Below are 22,535 nucleotides of genomic sequence, written 5' to 3'. Positions count from 1 at the left end.
AATGTCTTCATATTTTTGCAGTGCTGGAGATGGAATCAGATTTTCATGTATACTAGGGAAATACTACAGCTGAGCTATACCATCAACCCCTAACATTTTCAACTGACACATAGTAATCATACGTATTTGTAGGATACAGTGTGATATCTCAATATACAATGCATAACAAACAAATAAGAAGGAGTTATCAGATTCATCACTTCAGATGTAACATTTATTAGAGTTTGGGACCACTAAAAGCACCTTTAGTCATTTTTAATTTTGTTTCTTTTGGCAGTACTAGGGATTGAACCCAAGGCATCATGCTTGCTAGACAGGGGCTTTACCACTTGAGCCATGTCTCCAGCCTGCTTTTGCATTGCTTAGTTTTGAGCTTTACACCTGGTTCAGTCTGGGCTACCATCTTCCTAGTGTGCCCTGTATCTCTGGGGATAACACATGCCACTCTAGCCAGTCATGTGTTTCCTCTGTGGCTGGGATAACAGATGCATGACCACAACCAGTTATTGATTGGGATGGAGTCTCAGGAAGTTTTCTGCCCTGGCAGCTTCAAACAGCAAATCTGTAGTGTCTGCTTTTCAAGTAATCATCATTAATTTTTAAATAAAATTTACTTTTAGAATAGTTTTAGATTTGCAGAAAAATTGCCAAGCTAATAAAGAGATTTTCCCTGTGCTTTTACCATAAAGATCTGGACATTTCTATCTATCTGTCACAACTAATTAACCAATCTGCTTTGTGGGGGGTGGGTGTAATTGGGGTTGGAACTCAGTACCTCCCACCTGCTTGCTTGGTTATTGCTCTACCACTTCAGCCATGCTTTCAGTTCAGTATTTTGCTGGTTGTTTTGGAGGTGGAGTCTCTTGGACTTGGTGCCCAGGCTGACTTTGAACTACAATACAGCTCTCACTTTCCTGAATAGCTAGGGTTAAAGGCATTAGCCATTGGCTGCTGGCTAATCTTGATATGTTATCATAATCTAAAGTCTCATACTTTCTTTATATTTTCTTAGTATTTACCTTATTTATTTTCCTGGCCTATGATCTCATTCAGAATACAATATTATATTTAGTAACCATCTAGAAATATTTTGTGATCTGGTATTCCTAATTTGGAGTCTGTATTCAAAAACTAGCAAGTGGTAGCTTCAATGTGTTATTCATTGCAACATTTCTCAGAAGAGCCAACTTATTGAAACAATTTAAGTTCCCAGAAGGAAAATGTGGAAGATAGATGTAGTAAAATATTCTTCAGCCTTAAACATAAGATCACTAGGTATAGTGATGCATGCCTGTAATCCTAGGACTGAGGAGGCTATGACAGGAGGATGTAAAGTTCAACACCAGCCTACCCTAAGTTGTGAGACATTGGATGGATGGATGGATGGATGGATGGATGGATGGATGGATGGGTGAATGGATGGACAGACAGATGAGTAGACAGACAGATGATAGATCAACCAATTGACAGAAACCCAATCCAATGGAAGAGCCTGGAGGACATTAGATCAGGTGGAATGGTTTCACATAGACCAGCTACAAGGCAGGAGGAAAGGGGAGAATGGGAAATGGTTCAATGCATATAACATTTCAAAAGACACATGTAGAGCTTTTCCAAACAGCTCGTTCTAGGCAAGTGAAATAAACTCTTAACTCCCTTTATGTAGGCTTTCCACTAAAGCATGAGTACTTGTAGATACGATGTCTTTTTTTTGTTTGTTTGTTTTTTACAAGAGCAAGGGTGTCGATGGCATTCATGGACACTCAACAGCCCCTGAGCCAAGTCCCAGAACAGGGACCCTCGGGCCCTACTTAGAGCAGTTGCAGGGCAGTAGCAGGGTGTGCAGGCAAAAGCCAGAGGGGCTTCTATCCATATCCAGAAGATTAAAAGACGGGGAACCAAAAACATTGGACTGGAACTCCAGCTGCAGGCACCCCTGGGCGCGACTCTTGGGGTGTTGGCCAGCCACCAGCCACAGGGCAGGGCTGGGAACCTGACACCTGTCTGTCAGTAAGCAGGTGCCTCACGCTGTCGCTCCCCAGCCCTTCCACAGGTAAGTCTGGAGATTGTTCTGCCAGGAGGAAGTAATAAATTATATCACTTGGAGTGTGCTCATGTCTGTCACAGCCACTCTGCAGAATGCGGAACTGATCTTATCGGTTATCTGATCTAGGCCCAGCAACTTTGTTTACGTGTTTCCTTCACTGACTTAAAAGATTTATGGTAACAGGAGGCAGCACCATGTTACTGCCCAACATGAAGTTCAAGTGCTCTGAAATAAAATTTAAAATGTACTAGAGGGTCATAATAGAGGCCAGTGATTAGTGGAAATCTAATTTTAATTTCTGGCCTCTTTGAATCCTTAAAATTCACAATCCTCCCTCACTCTTCCCTCCCTCCCTCCCTCCCTCCTCTCTCTCTCTCTCTCTCTCTCTCTCTCTCTCTCTCTCTCTCTCTTTCCCTCTTTCTTTCCTTCCTTCCTTTTTATTTATTTCTTTTTTTCATTCCTTCTTCCTTCCTTTCTTTCTTGCAGGTTCTGGGGCTTGAACTCAGGGCCCAAGTACTATCCCTGTACCTCTTTGCACTCAAGGCTAGTAGTGCTCTACCACTTGAGCCACACAGCCATTTAAAAAAATAGTTTATCAGAGATAAGAATCTCACAGACTTTCTTGCCTGTGCTGGCTTTGAACGGCAACCCCCAGATCTTAGCCTCCTGAGTAGCTAGGACTACGGGTATGAGCCACCAGCGCCCAATGCTCATCTGGTTTTGTTTTCAGCTTTCCAGCTATTGTTTTCATTGGTGTCCTTGGAGTCTTGTCTGTTTAAACACAGTTCCTGAGTCAGCTCAAAGTTGGCAGTGAGTTCACACAGGCTTTGAACTTGTTCTGTAGCTCCTTGTTTTCTGAGGTTTCTCCCTTGGGTTTAGAGCTTCTTTGACAGCCCAGACCCCATCCTCTGAGCCTCAAGCTGGGATTTCAGCTGCCTCAACCTATGGCTGGGGAAATGAAGAGAGTGGAGTGGGGAAGCTACATAAGCAAGAAACAAAGCCAGTTTCCTTCCCCTCCAATTTCCACATTGCTTTTAGGACCTTTGTTTTTCAGGACCGTAAATAGTTACCTTTAAAACTTTTGTCTTGAATCTCTAACTATTACTGAGAAAAGAGTTTGTCTAATGAGGGACAAGGCAACAAACAGTACAAGAAATGTATCCAATGCCCAACGTATGATACTGTAACCTTTCTGTACGTCAGTTTGATAATAAAAATTTGAGAAAAACAATATAGAAATTTGAAAAAAAAAAAAGAGTTTGTCTAGTTAAGCCATTCTACCATATCCAGAGCCAGAAATGGAAGAAAATACATTTCAGTGCCTCTACCCCAAACGCTTTAGAGCAAAGTCATGTTTATGGCCTCACATATTTCTATTTGTATTTTTTTCTGGCTTGACATGTAGATATGTAACATCCGAATGGTAAAATGCATGGCCTTTTCGGCAGCATAATCTCAACATTTTCAGGAGTTTCATATAACCTTTTTTTTTTTTTGAGATTCCTTTTTATGTATAGTCATTTTATGTTTTCCATATATCCTTTCCTCTTCAAATGCTCAATTTTTCAGCAGTTGAATCCTTCGAGAGATTTCTTTCAATTCCCCTTACAAAGTATGGTATTTAATAGTGTGTGTGTTTTCAAACTACCAGCATACTTCTTATCGGGGAATGAGCAGTTCACGCTTCGTATATGATTACCATCAAGATGGTAGCTGACCTAGCAGCTTCATGTTTCTTTCAGACTATGCACTTGAATTTTTTCCATTTCTAGGAAGACAGACAATCTCAAAGAAGGTGTTATTACACAGCCTTCTGGGAACTCCTAATTGAAAATACTTTGTAAGCCTATCATTAATTTAAAACATCTCTGAAGTTCTTTGTATTTAAGATCAGCAATAGAATATTTAGGTACAAGGAGAATCTGGGGCTGGTGGCTTATGCCTGTAACCTTATTAGGGAGGCTGAGATCTAGAGTCTCACAGTTTGAGGCCAGACTAGGCATACATGCAAGACCCTTTCTTAATCAATAGCTGAGTGTGGTGGTGTGTGTCTCATCCTAGCTACACAGGTGGTTAAGATCAAGATGATCATGGTTAGAGGCCAGCCAGTGTAGAAAAGTGTATGAGACTCTACCTCATCAAGTGATGCACACTTGTCATCCCAGCTACAACTGTAAATGAAATATAGGTGCATTACAGTCCAAGTACACACTGGGGTAGAAAGCGAGGACCTACTTAAACAATAGTAAATGCAGAAAAGGGCTGGAAGCATGGCTCAGATGCAGAGCACCTGCTTAGTAAATGTAAGGCCTCAAGTTCAAACCCTAGTACCGCAAAAAAAAAGGTACTAGAAGAAAACTTGCTCATGTTCTTTAAACAACAATAACAACACCACCAACAAAAACCAACCAAAAACAAAAACAAAAAAGCCAGGTGCTGCTGATGTCTCATGGCTGTAATCAAAGCCAGCCCAGGCAGGAATGTCCTTGAGACTCTTTATCCCCAGTTAACCACCAGAAAACCGGAAATGGTGCTTTGGTTCAAAGCAGAGTGTTAGTTAGCCTTGAGCAAAAGGGCTCAGGACCAACACCCAGGCCCTGAGTTCAAGCCCCATGAGTGACTAAAACAAACAAACAAAACACAAGAAAGAAAGCATTCCACTACAAGTTTCTTTTCAAAATCTTTTTAGTGTTCTGAATCAAGGGTCTAATTGGGCCCATGTTTGTTGGAGTGTTGTATCCATGAGTATTGAATAAATGATAATACCTGAGTTGTGGATCACTTTTGAAAATCCACAAATGCCAAATATATGTTGATGGTTTTCCAGCTCAGGTTTCTTCATTCTGTGCCTCTATCTGGAAGCTAGCACCAAGCATCCACCTGCCTACTCAGCACTTTCATAATATAATATTTGGATCTCCACATGTTCAGTTCTGAGCTCCCCCTTCTCCTCTGCCAGTCACTGAGTTTCTCCTGCCTTCTCAGTTGATGGCAACCCCATGATCCCAACTGCTCAGCTGCCATCTTTCTCTTCTTTTCCACATGAACAGAATGCTAAAGGTTTCATTTCATAACAAATCCCAAGTGGGACCATGTCTCACCATCTCTGCTGCCACAACCCTATCCCAAGTCACTGGCATCTCTCTGTTCTGTGAGTTGTGGCAATAGCCTTTAAACCAGCTTCCTGTTTCCAGACCCAAAGCTTCTCAGCAAATGAGCATGAGAGGTTCTGTAAAAACACACATCAGATCATGTCCTGCTCAGAACCCTCTACAACTTCCCATGGGAGAGGCACAGTCGTTCTTGAGTCTGTGAAAACCATCTCCTCTCCTACTCTCCCCTCGCTCCCCTGTCTGGGGCAGGCTGCCACTTCCCTCCACGCCAAAACCCATCCTTCCCTCTCTGAGTACTTCCACCACCAGTTCCCACATTTGCTGTGTGATTTGACCGACATGAGATAATTGTAGTGAAGCTGCAGAAATCTGCATACTTCCTTCTTGTCCACATTTCCAATTCTCTTTCTGTCTTGGTCTTTTGGGAGTTGCTATATCAGAATACCACAGACTGGATACTTTGTAAAGAAAACAATTTTTGCTTATGATTTTGGAGCCTGGGAAATCTGACTGTCTCCTTCCTGCTGTTTTCTTGCTACCACCACGCCCCACTACAAAAAACTAGAGGCAGGGAGAGGGAGCAGGAAGAGCTGCACTTGCTTTTATAACAAATTTCTCCACTCCTGCCTGCAATCCTAGCTACTCAAGAAGCTGGGATCTGAGGGTCATGGTTTGAAGCCAGCCTGGGAAAGAAAATCTATGAGACTCTTATGTCCAATTAACCACCAAAAAGCTGGAAGTAGAGCTGTGGCTCAAGTGGTAGAGTACCAGCCATGATTGAAAAATCAAATAAGAGCGTAAGTCCCTAAGTTAAAGCCCCAGGCCTGTCACACACACACAAAAACATGCCCAACATTTTATACATTCAGGAGCATTGTATAACCACCACCACTAATCATATGGAATTTCAGTGATATACTTTTTCATTTCTCTTTCTTCCCTTCCACAGAATGTGCTATGTAAAATATAAAGAATAGATTCAGACTGATCATATAAAATAATATTTATCAAAATGAACTCCAGGAAGTGGAAACAAGGGGCTTTTTTCTTTAAAAAAAAAAAAGAATAGAGTCAACAAAAGAAAATGTGATTAACCCAGAATTTATCACTGTGAAGCAGTTTTGTTCTTTCTAAACTAATATTTTTCTACCTATTCACAAGTGTCTTTGTGGTGTGTTATGACCAGTTCAAGAACTACAACTCATTACCTGAGCACTACAACTTACCTGCTAGATGACTGTTGTTTCTAGACATATGTTACTCTTTTAAAGACAAAGGAACATGCATGGTTGTAGTTCTCTTGTACAGAGAACTTGTATTCCTTCCAGCAAAATGTCCATTGCATACCATATGGCTCTGGGTCTCTGAAGAGCTCTCACTGATATGGCCTCTTCAGTCAGTTAAGTGGGTGTAGTGGAGGGCAGAGGCCTCATGCTAGAGCTCATTAGGCAGTAGCATTGCCTGGCTAAGGTGTTCAGAAGCTATTCCTCCTCCAGGGTCTCAATGGGCTATTGCATCTTTCAGTGTTCCCACAACATGGAGAACTCACCTCTTCCTCCTACTACATCCTAGGATAGATTTGAATGAATTTAGAACTTGGAGAACACTGAGTCACATGCAATGGTAGAGTGAACATTTTATTCGTCTATTCCTTACTGGATTATTTAACCTTCCCTCTGCCAAGGCTGGTGTGCTCCCACTTGAGCCACACCTCCACATCTGACTTTTTGGTGGTTAATTGGAGACAAGAGTCTTATGGACTGCCCAGGCTGCTTTCAAACCTCCCTCCTCAGTTCTCAGCCTTCTGAATTAGCTAGGATTACAGGAATGAGCTACCAGTGGCTGACACAGATTACTTTAAATAGATGTATTTGTATTTTTCAGAATAATATAAAGTTATATTCTAGCCCAAGACATGCTCTAGCTGGTCAAGTTGGAGTGTGAGGATTATCAGCATGCAGCTAGTTTTGATTTATGATTTGTTACCAGTTCCTGAGCATCACCGTGACATTATTTTCCTGGCATTTTTACAACTGATCCAGATCACTGAAATCACTGGTGATTCTGTCACCACTTGCTCGGGCAGCACAAACCATGTATAACATTTCACAGACTCCTGGAAAACTTGTTCTCATCAAAGAATCTGATCTCCAGGATCTAGTGGCCACAGCTGACAATTGAAGGGATTCTCCATCTGTAAGTGTAGAAGAATGTCGAAATACATCCATTCAGTTTTGCTCCAGTGTATAAACTTGTCTAATCTTAGACTATACTAATTTAATTTTCTCTAAATAGGTCAAGATTTAGAAGTATTAATGGGGTACCTGTGCTATAGAAATGGGAAGTTTAGAACCTTTGTCTGAAGGGAAACAAGATTAAATAGACATAATGCAATGGAAATAAGAATTTGAAGTGAGAGGTGTCTTTAATGAGATAGTCTTATCCTTCTAAGGATGTATGGAAACCGTATTTAGAGGGATTGCTTTATGAATCCTAAGGGCAGGGAAGGGGCTTCCTAACAATATAATGAATAGACTTTTGCCTAATTTGAAGCATGTTTTCCACTCTCCTCCTCTTCCCTCCCTCCCTCCCTTCCTTCACTCTCTCCTCCCTCTTCTCCTTCTTCTTCTTCTTCTTTTCCTCATCTACTGAGGTTTGAACTTAGGATTTTGAGCTCTCACTGGGGTTTCTTGCTGGCACTTGGGACACACCCATCCTAGTTAATTGGAGATGGAGTTTCATGGACATTTTTTTTTTGTCCAGATTGGGTTTGAACCATGATCCTCAAATCTTAGCCTCTTGAGTAGCTAGTATTACAGCCACCAGTGCTTGGCTAATGAGTATCTTTTAATTTTCTCAATTCCTTTATCTTTTTTTAAAGCATGTTTCAGGTTAACGTATTCAAGATGTGATGCAGGCTAAAGCAATAGTATTCTCTCTGTCTGTCTGTCTGTCTCTGTGTTGCTTGGGCTGGAACCCAGGCCTTTGTATGCAGTAGGAAGTGCTCTACCACTGTGCTAATATCCAGCAGCTCTTTGTCATCTTTTCCCAGCCCCAGTCTGACTTGGGGTTTGAGGACAAGGTCTTGAATAGGGAATTTGAGCTCCACCTCATATTTCGGTGACTTAAATTACTTAGGCTTTATGTTTCTCTGGAATTCTTATAGTATGTGGCTCCTACCTGGTATAAAAACATATTCTCTTGAATATGTCAGGAGTTTTAAACATCATCTCTGAAGGTATAGTCTGTAAAGTGAACCTGATTGTTTTCTAAACACAAAATCAAAACATAAAGTTGAAGTCACACCTTTATCCTACAAGTTTGAATTGCAGATCTATGGAGACACGGATGCTGCTCAGTGTGGCCTTGAACTCCTCAGGTGGCCATGACAACTTTAGCTGGGAAGGTTGAGGCACACAGCCTGAAGCTGGAAGTCAGAAATCCCTGGTTTCTGCACACCTGTCTTGGTCTCTCACATTTGAATGGAGAGGCTTTATTGCTCAGGTTGGCCATAGCCAGAAAGGATGCAAGAAGCATAGTGTATGGGATGGTGGCAAAAAGGAGCTGAGGTGACTTCAAGAAACCTATGTCTGTATTATAGTGAAATTGACATCTCTAGGCAGAGGCTTTGTAACTGAGGCTCTTCTAACTTTGCCCTTAAGGAGCATTTGAAAAGACAGGGTTGGGGCTGGGAATGTGGCTTAGTGGTAGAGTATTTCCCTACCATACATGAGGTCCTGGGTTTGAGTCATCAGTACCACATACAACAGAAAAAGCTGGAAGTGGAATTATGGCTCAACTGGTACAGTGCTAGACTTGAGCAAAAGAAGCTTAGGGACAGTGGCCAGGCCCTGAGTTCAAGCCCCAGGACCGCCAAATTAAACAAACAAAAAGACAGGGTTTGTTTCTCCAGGCAGAAGCCTTCACTAGCAGATTGGTGGCATTTTTCCTTTGTGATGCCACAGGTGGCTGAAATTCTTTCTCTCTCTCTGCTTGTCCATCCCCAGGGCCCTGGAGGAACTTCTGCTTTAAAGGCTTTATCAGAAAGCAGTAAACACAACAGGAACCATGACTCCATTAAAGACCAGAAAGCTTGCTGTAACGACTTATTAAGTCAAAACACATTATGGATGGAGGAGCCAAAGAGTATTTGTTTACTTTACAGCAGGAGGAATGGAACTAAAAATAAAATGAATAGGGTCTAAATAAAATAAATTTGAAAATGTAAGTAAGGCAAAGGGATTGGTGGTAGGAGCTCAGGTGGTTTGTCATGTGTGAACTGCAGATAGAAATGGTAAAGGGTAATCATTGGCTTTCTAAAATCTTAGATTGCATTTACTTATGATACCTAAGCTTTAAAGAATGATGCAATATATTTTCCTAGTAAGTAAAATAAACACTACTAAATATTATTTCCTCATAAATGTGCAGCAGCTAGTTTTCACATAAACACAATTTCAGAGATTAGTGTATCAAATATCATTTACCATATTTTAGATAAGAAATGAACTTATAATACCACTGCTAAGGAGTGTCTACAAACAATTGCGATACCCAGATGAATTTCAATCTCTGAAAAATGATGAATAATTTTTTGCTGTAGTCTCACAATATTTGGCAGGGGGGATGTCCTTATACTCAAAAATGATTCATTCTTCATTTGAAGTTCAAATTTAATTTAACAATTTTTATTTTCATTTGTTAACTCTAGCAACTCTATCACAAAGGCAAATTCCATCCTCCTCCAGGAGGCAAAGATTGCAAGGATTGCAGTTTGAGGCTAGCTGGGACAAAAAACTAGTGAGACTTCTCCATCCAGCCCATCAACATTTACTTAGGGCCCATAAAACTCACTACCTCATGTCATGTACCCTACTTCAATGGAACCTCATGGATAAATGTCTTCATCAAAGCTAATGTGTGGGGGAAGAACACAGTGCAGGAGACAACCTGGTTCCAAATCCCAGGCCTTCCACTGATCTCCCTGGTAGGCCATGGGACAATGGTGAGGCTTATTGGCTACATGTTCAGGGCTGAGAACAGAACCTGCACAAGGTGAGTGCTGTATGGAGCTACTACCAGCTGAGAGTTCAGGCAATGGTCATCTCAAGGAAAGCATAGACCTTCAGTGTTCTAGATACCCTTCCCTTTGAGAGAAAAAGCTGGCTACAGAGTCCTAGCCCTACCCATGCTGTGGCAAACACAACCTGGATTTATTGGGTCAGAATATTAGGGTTTTATGAGTCAAGTGACCTATACAGGACACTTGATGGCTTAAAATGGAAGGTGACTTACTGTAAGACACTACTAAAAATGGGGACTGTATACAAAATTGAGAATGTTATTCTGTTGTCACAATTCTAAAAGGTTCCTTTCTTCTTCCTTCCTTCTTCTTCCTCTTCTTCCTTCTCTCTTTCTTTGGTGTAACTGGGTTTGAACTCAGGGCCTTGGGCTTACAAGTAGACTCTTTACCACTTTAGAAACACATCCCCCCCATCTGTTTTTCACTCTAGTTATTTTTTGAATGGAGTCTCATACTTCTTGCCAGCCTGCTTCCAATAAAACTTGAATTACAGATTTGTACCACCACACCTAGTTTGTTTGTTGTGATGAGACCTCATTAACTTTTTGCTGAGGCTGGCCTTGAACCACAATCCTCCCAATCTCTACCTTCCAAGTTGCTATGATTACAGGTGTGTACCATTCTTCCCAACCCTCTCAAAATTGGTTTCTTATGTAATGTTACCTTTGCTCCAAAACTAAGCATTTTCATTCAGTGTTAGAAGCACATTTCAAAACAAATTGTGGTGTTGGGGTTGAACCCAGGATCTTCGTGGTACTGAGGATCAAACCTAGTACCTTGAATAAATTAGCACATGCTCCTGCACAGAGCACACCCCATCTTCTGTAATGACATAGTACAATCAAAGGTATTTCTAAACTACATTATAAAACTGTTAAACCAACACCTTTTGATATTTCATATGAAACTTCCAGGGTCACAATATGAAGAATACATCTTGTCTATTTGTGTTTTGAAATAATCCAACCAGGGGCTGGAAATATGGCCTAGTGGCAAGAGTGCTTGCCTCCTATCTATACATGAAGCCCTAGGTTTGAGTCCTCAGCACCACATATATAGAAAGTGGCCAGAAGTGGCGTTGTGGCTCAAGTGGCAGAGTGCTAGCCTTGAGTAAAAAGAAGCCAGGGACAGTGGTCAGGCCTTGAGTTTATGCTCCAGGAATGGCCATAAAAAAAGAAAGAAAAAAAAAAAAGAAATAATCCAACCACACCACTTTAGATGTCCTCACTACATTTCATTGACTATCAGAAATTACATTTATGCAGAATAACAAAAAAACTATACTTGAATAAAACATCTCAATTCTAATTTTGAAATTTAATCAGAAATACAATAATAATTCACCAAATACACATTGTCACTCTTAGGTTGTTTCTGCTAGGAAGACCATCATGTTAAGAAAACATATTCAAGTTAATTGTAAAAGTGAAAGTTTTTAAAAGATTTTCTTTGTTTTGTTTTTAGACAAGGGCTATGTAGCCCAAGTTGGCCACAAACTTATGATCCTCCTGTTTCAGTTTCCCAAGTACTAGCATTATAGGCATATGCTACTATGCCAAGCTAAAAACCAAATTATTTTAAAAATAATTCTTAGCTACTCAGGAGGCTGAGATTTGAGGGTCATGGTTTGAAGCCAGCCTATGGTACTCTTCTTTCCAATTACCCATCAAAAACTGGGAGGTGGATCCAGATACTGGTGGCTCACGCCTATAATACTAGTTACTCAGGAGGCTGAGGTTTGAGGATTGTTGTTTGAAGCCAGCCAAAGCAGAAAAGTCCGTGTAAGATTCTTATCTCCAATAAATACTCAAAAAAGCCAGAAGTAGTACTGTGGCACACATGGTTGAGCGCTAGCCTTGAGTACAGAGGCTCAGGGACGGTGCCCAGGCCCTGAGTTCAAGCAACAGGACAGGAAAAACAAAAAACAAAAATCCACAAAAACTGGGAGTGGAGCTGTAGCTTAAGAGGTACAGCACTAGCCTTAAGCACAAAAAGCTCAGAGACAGTGCCTAGTTTCTGAATTTAAGCCAGCACACGCATACAACATGCATGCACGCACACACACACACGCACATACACACACATATACAATTAAAAATCAAAATTGCAAAAGATGGGCTGGGGATATAGCCTAGTGGCAAGAGTGCCTGCCTCATATACACGAGGCCCTAGGTTCGATTCCCCAGCACCACATATACAGAAAATGGCCAGAAGCGGCACTGTGGCTCAAGTGGCAGAGTGCTAGCCTTGAGCGGGAAGAAGCCAGGGACAGTGCTCAGGCCCTGAGTCCAAGGCCCAGGACTGGCCAAAAAAAAAAAAAAAAAATTGCAAAAGATAACTTGGTTTTTGAAACTATCAACTCTGGAGATAAAATGATCAAAATTACTACTCTAACAGATTCTAATGATAAATTTTTAAATGAAATTATTTCTGCTTGAAGCTCTAGGGCTTGTCCCTAAGACAATCTAATGGGGGAACAAAGTAGAAAAAGCAGAAACCTTGGCTCCCATTCCAGCTAGTAAGCTAGGTGAAGTTAGACCAGCATTTAAATGTTTTTAACCATCCTTTTCTCCAGTTGGTTTATTTGTTCCTTTGGCAAAGTCCAGCCTTTTTCCTGTCATCTACATACTATTAGTAGGTTCCCATTGCTGGACAAGGTTTTTGGATACTAGGAAACATTTCCAACTCAACAAGAGAGTGAGCTGCCACCTTGCATTTCACTTCCTGCATGCATACCAACATGGCAGTACCCCTGGGGATATCTTTTATAAGTCCTCATTGCCAAAGGTAAAGAGAGGATCTGCTCTGTCCAAATAACTGATTGCAGAGCCCAGCCCGGACAGACACACATCCCACTCGTCTCTCCTGTCTGTCTTGGAGGTAGCTGACTGCTGAGGAAAAGCCAAAGTGGGTCTGAGAGGCCAGCAGTCTCCTGAGATTTTCAAAGGGACATTTCCTGTTGGAGAGGCTGATCTGGTGATCGAGGCTGGAGGGTCCAGGATTTCTGGGTAGATGGAGATGGTGACATTTTCAGAAGCATAGTTACAGCTCGAAAGGCCAGCCACCTCCTGCACACTGTGGTTGTGTCTCAGAGCAGGGTGCTGGTAGGCCTGGCAGGACACTTTGGTGGTGGTGGTAATGACTGTGTGCAGGGCTGGTGGGGTGGTGAGGTACCTGCAGGGATGCTCTGGGTTAGAGTAAGGGCATGTGGCCTTGGCCTGGCACTGTTCATGGTCAGTCCTGTCCTCAGGACCAGGATTTCCAAGAGTTGGCTTCCAGTCATTCTGTTGATTGAAGTCACAGCTTCTCCCGTAGTTGCTATGGGAACTGACATTGTATTGTAGTGTACTCAGATGAACCCGATCTGTGTCCTTAAGGACCACAGCATCATTACAAAGGGTGGGATATGGGCTTGAATTTGTGTGTCCAGAGCTTACAAATTCATAGTTGCAAGGGGACGTAGGCAAATAGAATCTTGGGTTTGAATATTTCTGAAAGGGGAGTGTCACATCTTCTTGAAAGGATGCCAGGTTGCAGGGAGCTGTAGCAGCATCAGCGTTTGGGAAGGAAGGGCAAGGCTGCCCTGGAATTGGGAAGCCAGTGTCAGTAATTACATCAAAGAGTTCAGGGGACTCCAGGGGAGGCATGCTGTGGAAGCATCCCCTGACATCTGAATTCCCTCCTGCCTAGAAAAGGACATAAATACAGAAAGGTAACATGGAAGTGGTGTGGATATCTTTTTCCATAACAACAGCCAGTCACATAAAGATAACCAAACCTTTTAGCTGGAGGCACTGTGTTTGGGAATTATGTGTTCCTAAAAGACCTGATTTGAGACTGGGCCCAGAGGTTGCTAATCCACCCAGACTGGATGGATCTGAGGGGCCAGTGCTCCTGTTCTCTCTCACCCATGTGTGTTCTGAGGAGCTACTCAGAGCTGCCTTCAAATCCTGGCTCTGGCTGAGCATCAGTGGCTCATGCCTGTAAGCTTAGATACTCTGGAGGCTGAGATCTGAGGATCAAGTTCCAAGCTGGCCTGGGAAGGAAAGTCTGTCAGATTCTCATCTCTAATAAACGATTCAGAAAAAGCCAGAAGTGGCGCTATGGCTCAAGTGGTAGAGCACTTACTTTGAGCAAAAGAAGCTCACGAACAGCGACTAGGCTCTGAGGTCAAACCCCAGGACCAGGAAAAAAAATAAAAAGACTCTGTTTCTCTAGATTAAATACTGAATATTTTAAACATGGGGCTTCTGGAACCATTAAATGTATGAAACTCCTAGACTTGTGTGACTGACTTCTCACATGGAGGGGCTCTGACTGTGGTGGTTTCAGCAATCCTGACACTACCATTCTACCTGCCTGCCATGCTTTGGTTGAAGAGCCAAACAGGATCAAGCTGGTTAGGAATATTTCTGTGCACATAAGGTTAAGAGTTTGGATTGTAAATGTCTCCCAAAGGTCTGGGTATGCTTGGCCCCAGGGTAACACTATTGGGAGTGGTGGAATCTTGAAGGGGTGGGGCCCTGTGGAAGGTTTTAGCTGACTGGGGTGTATCCTTAAAGGGGATAGTGGGACCCTGGCCTCATCCTCTTGTTTCTGGCTATGAGGTACTGCTTTACCTTGATGTGAAGCCCAAAAGTCAGGAGTCAAGAAACCAAGGACTGAAACTTCCAAAACCAAGTCAACCCAAACCTTTCTTTTGTTTAAGTTGATTGCCTCAGATATTTTGTTACAGTAGCATAAAGTTGACTAACACCAGGCACTGGTGGCTCACACCTGTAATTTGAGCTCCTCAGGAGGCTGAGATGTGGAGAACCGTGATTCAAAACCAACCCCAGGTAGAAATATCCTTGAGATTCAATTTCAATTAACGATCAAAAGTCCAAGCTAGAAGCATGGCTCAAGTGGAAGAGCAGCAACTAGCTGTGAGCAAGAAAGCCAAATATCTAAGTTCAAGCCCTGGAACTGGCAAAAAGAAACAGAAAGGAAGAAAGGAAGGAAGGAAGGAAGGAAAGAAGGAAGGAAGGAAGGAAGGAAGGAAGGAAGGAAGGAAGGAAAGAAGGAAGAGAGGAACAGAGGAGGGAGGGAGGGAAGGAAGGAAGGAAGGAAGAAAGAAAAAAGGAAGTGAGAAACAGAATGGAAAAGGAATAGAAAATAAGAGATATCTGACTAACACAAGTACAAAGGGCTCTCTCATGGATAACCTGTTAACTCATGGTTGGTACATACATATAATAATTCCCATTTTAGCACAATTTGCTTTTTGAGGTTTCAATTACTCTCAGTCGGGGCTGGGAATATGGCCTAGTGGCAAGAGTGCTTGCCTTGTATACATGAAGCCCTAGGTTTGATTCCTCAGTACCACATATATAGAAAAGGCCAGAAGTGGTGCTGTGGCCCAAGTGGCAGAGTGCTAGCCTTGAGTAAAAAGAAGCCAGGGACAGTGCTCAGTTCAAGGCCTGAGTTCAAGGCCCAGGACTGGCAAAAAAACCAATTACTCTCATTCAACCAACACCCAAAAATATTAAATAGAACATTCCAGAAAAAAAATCAATCTATAAAATTTAAATAACTTAAGTTGTAGCATATTATTACTGTTGTTTTATTATCTATTAGTATGCCTGGTTTATGAATTAAATGTTACCATAGGTGGGTATATACAGAAAAAAAGCATGTGATACTCAGGGCTGGGTATAGTTTGCACTCTCAGGCATCTACTGGGGGTGGACGTCTTGAACTCTCCCTCAAAGATAAGAGCGTTTCACTCCACTTCTCTCATTATTACTGTGGAATAATCACCCCAGTGTCACAGTATCAAAATCCATCCTCGTTGGATCTGCTTGGAGAGGTTGTTCACTGTTTTAAAGAAGCATTTAGAACCCCCTAACCCAATGTTGACGTAATGACATTTGTTAGAGATAGATGGTTTTCACACAGGATCACACCTTTGTGACTCACACATGGCATTTATATTTCAGTCACTTATCAGCGTATCTTGCAAAAACAGTGAACACAAGTCACAGTGTACCAGCAGCCAGGTTCTCCCCCGCCCCCCGCTCCACTTCCCCTTGCCTCTTACCTGGGTATCTCGGACTCTCTTTCTCTGGGGTTGGTAAAAAGAAGACATCTGTCTCCTGAGCACACTTCTTCTAGCTTCTGTCTCTGATTTACTCTCTGGTCTTGGGTGATCATGAACTCCCTTGGCCTGTGGTAGGGAAGACATAAATCACTTGCTTGTGCTTCTAAAGGAAGATGGTTATTCTGGTGGATTGTCATTAAGACTTTCCCAAGACCTCAAGTTATTGTATTTTTTTTAAATGACAAAAAATTAATGCAAACAAACCATCATCAATAATAGACTTCTAAAAGATTGATTTGCTTTACCCTACTAAATGAACTATGACTTGTTTCACTACAAAGGGCCCTTAATGAGCACAATGAATGGGATGGAGTGGTACAGAGGCAAGAGGATCACAAGTTTTAGGGTAGCATTAGATCACACACTGAAATCGTGTCTAAAAGTGATTTTTTTTTTTAAGGGCGCATAGCTGGGTACCCATGGCTCATGCCTGTAACCTTAGCTACTTAGAAAGCTGAGATCTGAGGGTTGAGATTTGAAGCCAGAAAAGTCCATGAAACTCTTATCTCCAATTAACCAGCAAAACACTGGAAGTGGAGGTATGGCTCAAATAGTAGAGTGTCAGTCTTGAGAAAAAAAATAACTAAAGGATAATGCCTAGCTAGGCCTTAAGTTGAATTCAGTATGAGCATGTATATGTGTATATAGAGAGACAGCATATAGTGTGTAAGCTAGTAGTTGGTCACCAGGTGAGTCCACTATTTCTTTTTTTAAGTCAATCATTCTATATCATCTATCTACCTACCTACCTACCTCTCTTTGCCAGTCCACTTAGCTCTCTTGCTCACCTATAACTTGAGCCACACCTCAGCTACAGTATTTTGCTGCTTAATTGGCAGTGGAATCTTCCTGGGCTGGCTTTGAATCTCAGTCTCCTGAGCAACTAGGATTACAGGTGTGACCCCCTGTTTCTGACCACTGGAGCTATAGTTGGGTTAGCAGAGTTCCTATAGCAGATGTCAGATGGTTCGTTATTCTCACGTGACGAAAGTGCCCATGGCGACTTGTGTTCTCACCCAGCTACCTGAAAAAATATGGCGTTGCCATCCAGCCTCCAGAAATTGGTTACAGGGTACCCACTGTGCCCTCGGCAAGGAACCAGCTCCAAAGAGGCGTGGCAGTTGGGGCATGTTTTCTCTGCAAAACCCAGAGGGAGACAAATGACTAACAGCAGCAACCTCAAAGGCCTCTGGGGGAGGTTGGAGATGCCACCCATCTGGGTGCTCACTCTGCTGTTTGAGCCTGGCCTTGTCGCAGATGGCAGGCCGCAGCTGTAGGCGGGAGCCATCAGGCAGGGCGCAGGCTCGAGCGCACACCACCACGCCCAGGCACGACTTCTTGAGGATGTGGCCATTGTGGTTGTTGGTGTTGCGCATGGCCCAGCCGCTCAGGTGGCGCTGTGCCTTCTCCTCCTCACTGCTGTAGATGAAGCGCACGTAGCCATTGGGCCACTCGCGGAAGTGGTCAAAGTTGGTGGGCTCCTGGGAAGAGAAGATGCCTTTACTTTATGGAATCCAAAGCACACGCCCCAGGATTTTCCTTTTCCCCAAGTATAGGGGTATACAAACCAGTTTCTTCAGAATCAAGAAATGTTGAGTGACTCCAGGTGAGGCTGTTACACTTATCCTATGTATGCCTTACTGATAACCCATTCATTAACGTTGGTAAATGCTTGCACATGAATTAATTTGGCTAGCCTACATACCAAGTAGGTAATTGGTACAAATACGATGATGCCCATTTTGCAGAATATGAAATGAAAACCAGAGAGGTTGACAGACTTGTCAGAGTTCACACAGCTACTAAACCCTAGCTGTAGGAATCTGTTCTGGCTGTTTGAGTCTAGAGCCCTGACAAGGTCTCATTGTGTTTTCCCCCCGCCCCCCATGTCTTTGTGTGTTTAAATGTTGAAAACATTTTTAAGTTGAGTATCAAAATAGCTAAAAGTGATTGGAGTAGCTGAGCACTGGCAGCTTACATCTGTAATCCTAGCTTCTTAGAAGGCTGAGATCTGAGGATGGCAGTTAGAAGCCAGCCCAGGCATGTCTATGAGACTCTTATCTCCAATTAACCAGCAAAAAAAGCCAGACATGGAGGTGTGGATCAAGTGGGAGTGCATTATCATTGAGCAGGAAAGCTAAGGAACAGTTCCTAGGCCATGTTAGGAACATGGCCTTGAGTTGAAGGCCCAGCACCAGCACATACACATACAAAAGTGATTGGCTGCTCTTCCACTGAAATACAATTGAATCTGTAAATATCTGTACACGCACTTAGCTATTCACCTCAAACCTGTCAATCACTTCACCATTGACACCCACAGCCTAGCAAAGAGGTAAGAGCCATCTCTCACCTTAGCTCTGAAAGTTTAAGACAACACTAATGATACAACCATCATAGTAAGTCTTTAGCTTCATATGGTGATGAGCCAGCCTGGCATGGGGCTATACTGTCATTCTCCTCAACAAAGAGGCACATGGCTGAAATAACAAGTTATATCTAAAATACTGAGCATTATTTAGCATTTATATGTTAATTGTTATTTATTATTTATATTGCAATAAGTAAAACTCAATATAAAATTACTCTTTTTTTTTTGCCAGTCCTGGGCCTTGGACTCAGGGGCTGAGCACTGTCCCTGGCTTCTTTTTGCTCAAGGCTAGCACTCTGCCACTTGAGCCACAGCGCCACTTCTGGCCGTTTTCTGTATATGTGGTGCTGGGGAATCGAACCCAGGGCCTCATGTATACAAGGCAAGCACTCTTGCCACTAGGCCATATCCCCAGCCCCAAATTACTCTTTTTTAATGTGCTGGTCCCAGGGCTTGAACTCAGTGCCTGGGCACTGTCCCTGAGTTTTTGTGCTCAAGGCTGGTGCTAGACCACTTGCGCCACAGCTACACTTCTGACTTTTTGGTCATTATTTGGAGACAAGAATTGCACGGGCATTCCTTCCTGGAATGGATTAGAACTGAAATCCTCTCATCTCAGTCTCCTGAGTAGCTAGGATTACAGGCTTAAGCCATCAGTACCCAACTTAAAATTGCTCTTTACTGAGTGGTTACCATTTAGTATGTCCTTCTCAGGCTTAGTTTACCAGGAACTCTTGGCCAGATCTAGACCCCCCACACCCTACTTTCTCTCTTTGCGTGTCCTGGAGCTAAGAATAGCCTTTTAATCTTAAAAAAGAACAGTTGTATTTTCTGACACATGAAACAAAGGTAGAATTATTCCAATTACAGTGAACTACGAAGTTCTTATGAATGTGGCCATATTCATTTTGCTATGTTATGTTTATCTGTGGGTGTTTTATCTGTGGATGTATCTGGGCTGGGGACATGATGGTTCTCAAAGCCACATCCCACAACATCTCCAAAGCTCACTGTGACCTTGCAAGACAAGGAGGTGGAGTCAAGCCAGATTTTAAGAAAAAGCAAATATTCACATTTGTTTAAAATGTGAACATTTCAACTTAAGGATTTTTAGTAACAAATCAAGTCTTGCCACAGAGCGCCTGCCTCTAGTACACTCCTTTTCTGGATGTAGATACAGCCCCTATGTCTCCCATGAATTCCTAAGGCAGGGTTGCAGAAGCTGAAGCCACAGAAATTGTATTTTTAAAACAACAGCAAAGGATGCCCATCATTTTTGTGTGTGTGTGTGTGTGTGTGTGTGTGTGTGTGTGTGTGTGTGTGTGTGCTGGTACTATGGCTTGAACTCAGGGCTTGGGTGCTCAAGGTTGACATTCTACCATTTGAACCACACTTCCACTTCTGTCTTTTTGCTGGTTAATTGTAGAGAAGACTCTCACGGATTTTCTTGCCTGAGATGGTGTTGAACCATGATTCTCAGATATCAGCCTCTTGAGTAGCTAGGATCGTAGGCATAAGCCACTCACTGGTGCTCAGCCTAAGGTTCATTTTGCTTTGAAACAGAATCTTCTTATGTAGCCTAGGCTGGACTCAAAACTTGAGATCCTGCCTCATCTTCCTAAGTGTTGAGATTACAGGCATGTGGTATCACACTCAGCTCTAAGACTGAGTTCTATTTTCTCTGATATGACATCAACATACACATGTAGATTTAGACAAGAGCTTGAGGTTGTTATCTCCTTCTAATGATTCTCTGAAGGTCAGCTAGCCAGTTTCACTTTCTCTCTCAGTTACCCCAGTATGCTTTCCCCTCCTTAGATTCTACACACACCACTGATGAAGAAGCAGTCTCCCAAAGGAATGAGAGTTCCTATTTACCGGGCAGTCTACAAGTTGGCTGAGGGACCCGCCCTTATTGCACAATTGGGATTCAGTTTTTCTAAAAACACAAGATGTGATTGTTTCCTATGAAGAGTTCCATGGACACAAAGTCAGCAACAATGAAGTACACACACCCGCACTCATGGTCCTGTTTCATGACAGTGTACAGTGTGACTTCAAAGTGAACAGATTTTAGTAATTAAAACAAGTAAAACAACATATTACACATGAGCACATTCAAACAAGTAGTGACCTCGGTGAGAGGCCTTGCTAGTGAACTCCACTCACAGAAAATACTAAGCTGGCACCTGGTAGAGGCTGAGTGAATGTCTCTTTAAAATCTTTAAAATGCTTGGGCAAGACAGGTTTTAGAGGTTCACACCTGTAATCCTAGCTATTCAAGAGGATAAGATCTGAGGATTGTGGTTCAAAGTCAGCCCAGGCAGAAAAGTCCCTGTGAGACTCTTATCTCCAATGAACCACTCAAAAACCAGACAGAAGTGGTGGTTCAAGTGGTAGAGCTCAACTTTGAGCACAAAGAGATGCAGGGACAGCACTCAGACTCCAAGTTCAAGCCCTACAACTCACACACACACACACACACACACACACACACACACACAACCTTAGAAAACCATGCCTGTTTTCCCTCCATCCTCCACTGGAGATTTTAAAAATCACCTCTGGGGTGTGTTTGTGTTGCCTTGGATTGAACCCAGGATCCTGTGCTACCCAGTCCCTCTCCCTCTTGACCCACTGCCTTCCCCCCACCCCCCTCCTTTTTATCATTTGTTTTTGAGATAGGATCTCACAAATTTTGCCCTGGCTAATCTTGAACTCCAGGTCCTCCGGCCTTTATCCTCTAAATAGCTGGGATTACAGGCCCGCACCACCACACCCAGTTTACTCTTCTGTATTGATTCAAACCAGTATGACCAAACAGCCCCCCAGCTCATTTCCCAAACACCACACGTGGCTGTAATAATAAAATGAAACAAATTCATCCTGAAAAGATGGCAGTTCCTGGTCATCAGCAAAGAAAGCCTTGGGCAGGGCTGGCTGCCTTAGTGGGCTAGTGGAGCCCTTCTCATCCAGGCAGTGGAGTACTTCTCTTGTGTGGTAAAATATACTTTAAATCAGATATAAAACCAGCCATGAGAAAAACAGAGGAGCTACATTTTGAGAGTTTGAATTTTGGAGTCTTTATTGGTATGCTAGCCGTCTCCAGGGCGGCAGGTTACAAAAACCTGCAGCCTGGAACAGAGCTAGCACCAAACTTTAAAGACAAAAGTCACATGTTGAGTGGAGACCAAGCCACAGCAAAGCATTCTACATAAACACAGCACCAGGAATAGAGCTCTCCTGGAGCTAAACAACAAAATATCTACATATTCTCCAAAGCAGGGCCCTCCTAACTCTACCCAAAGAGCCAGCCACCTGCAATTCAAAGGACGGCTTGTCTCACCTCTAGGCCTCCGACATAGGTGGGCAGCCCCCCATTTCCGGGCTAGGCTCCAGGACGACTGTGAAAACAACAGCCCCCAGCACCTGGCCAGGCCAGAGGTGGCTGTGACTCAGTTTCCACATTACACTTGGAATAAATTGCCCAAATCTGGAAATTTGTTTTGAGATTCAAGTTGTCTGCGTTTATAGTCCTAGCTCACACCTTCGCATCCTAAGAACTGGTACATTTGCTGAGGAGAGAGAGGGAGAAATAGAGGGGGGCGGGTGGGGGGAGAGGGAGAGGGTTGCTGGGAGTAGACCCATCTCTATAGCAGTCTGCCGGTGTGGACCACGTCCCCAGCACTCGCCTGTGGCATCTGTGGGTCGTTGATGTCCCAGCTGAGCTTCATCCCATAGGAACACCCGCTGTCTGTGTCAGGCCCCCCGTCCGCGCGCAT

At 42.9% G+C, this 22,535-nt stretch overlaps 1 protein-coding gene across 1 annotated transcript; it reads right to left on the bottom strand.

Annotated features, from left to right (window-relative positions):
- Window positions 1–13,008: 13,008 nt before the first annotated feature.
- On the bottom strand, window positions 13,009–22,535 carry Gcm2 (glial cells missing transcription factor 2). Its single transcript, XM_048349338.1, has 5 exons — window positions 22,446–22,535; window positions 17,611–17,863; window positions 17,407–17,519; window positions 16,323–16,448; window positions 13,009–13,929 (listed from the first exon to the last, which is right to left on the bottom strand). Exons 1-5 carry the CDS (start codon window positions 22,533–22,535, stop codon window positions 13,009–13,011), a joined length of 1,503 nt encoding a protein of 500 aa, XP_048205295.1.

Source organism: Perognathus longimembris, chromosome 6 (genome assembly GCF_023159225.1).
Source record: "Perognathus longimembris pacificus isolate PPM17 chromosome 6, ASM2315922v1, whole genome shotgun sequence".
Lineage (NCBI taxonomy): Eukaryota > Metazoa > Chordata > Mammalia > Rodentia > Heteromyidae > Perognathus > Perognathus longimembris.
Note: the sequence above shows the minus strand (reverse complement) of the source record. Positions and strands in the feature narration are given on the sequence as shown.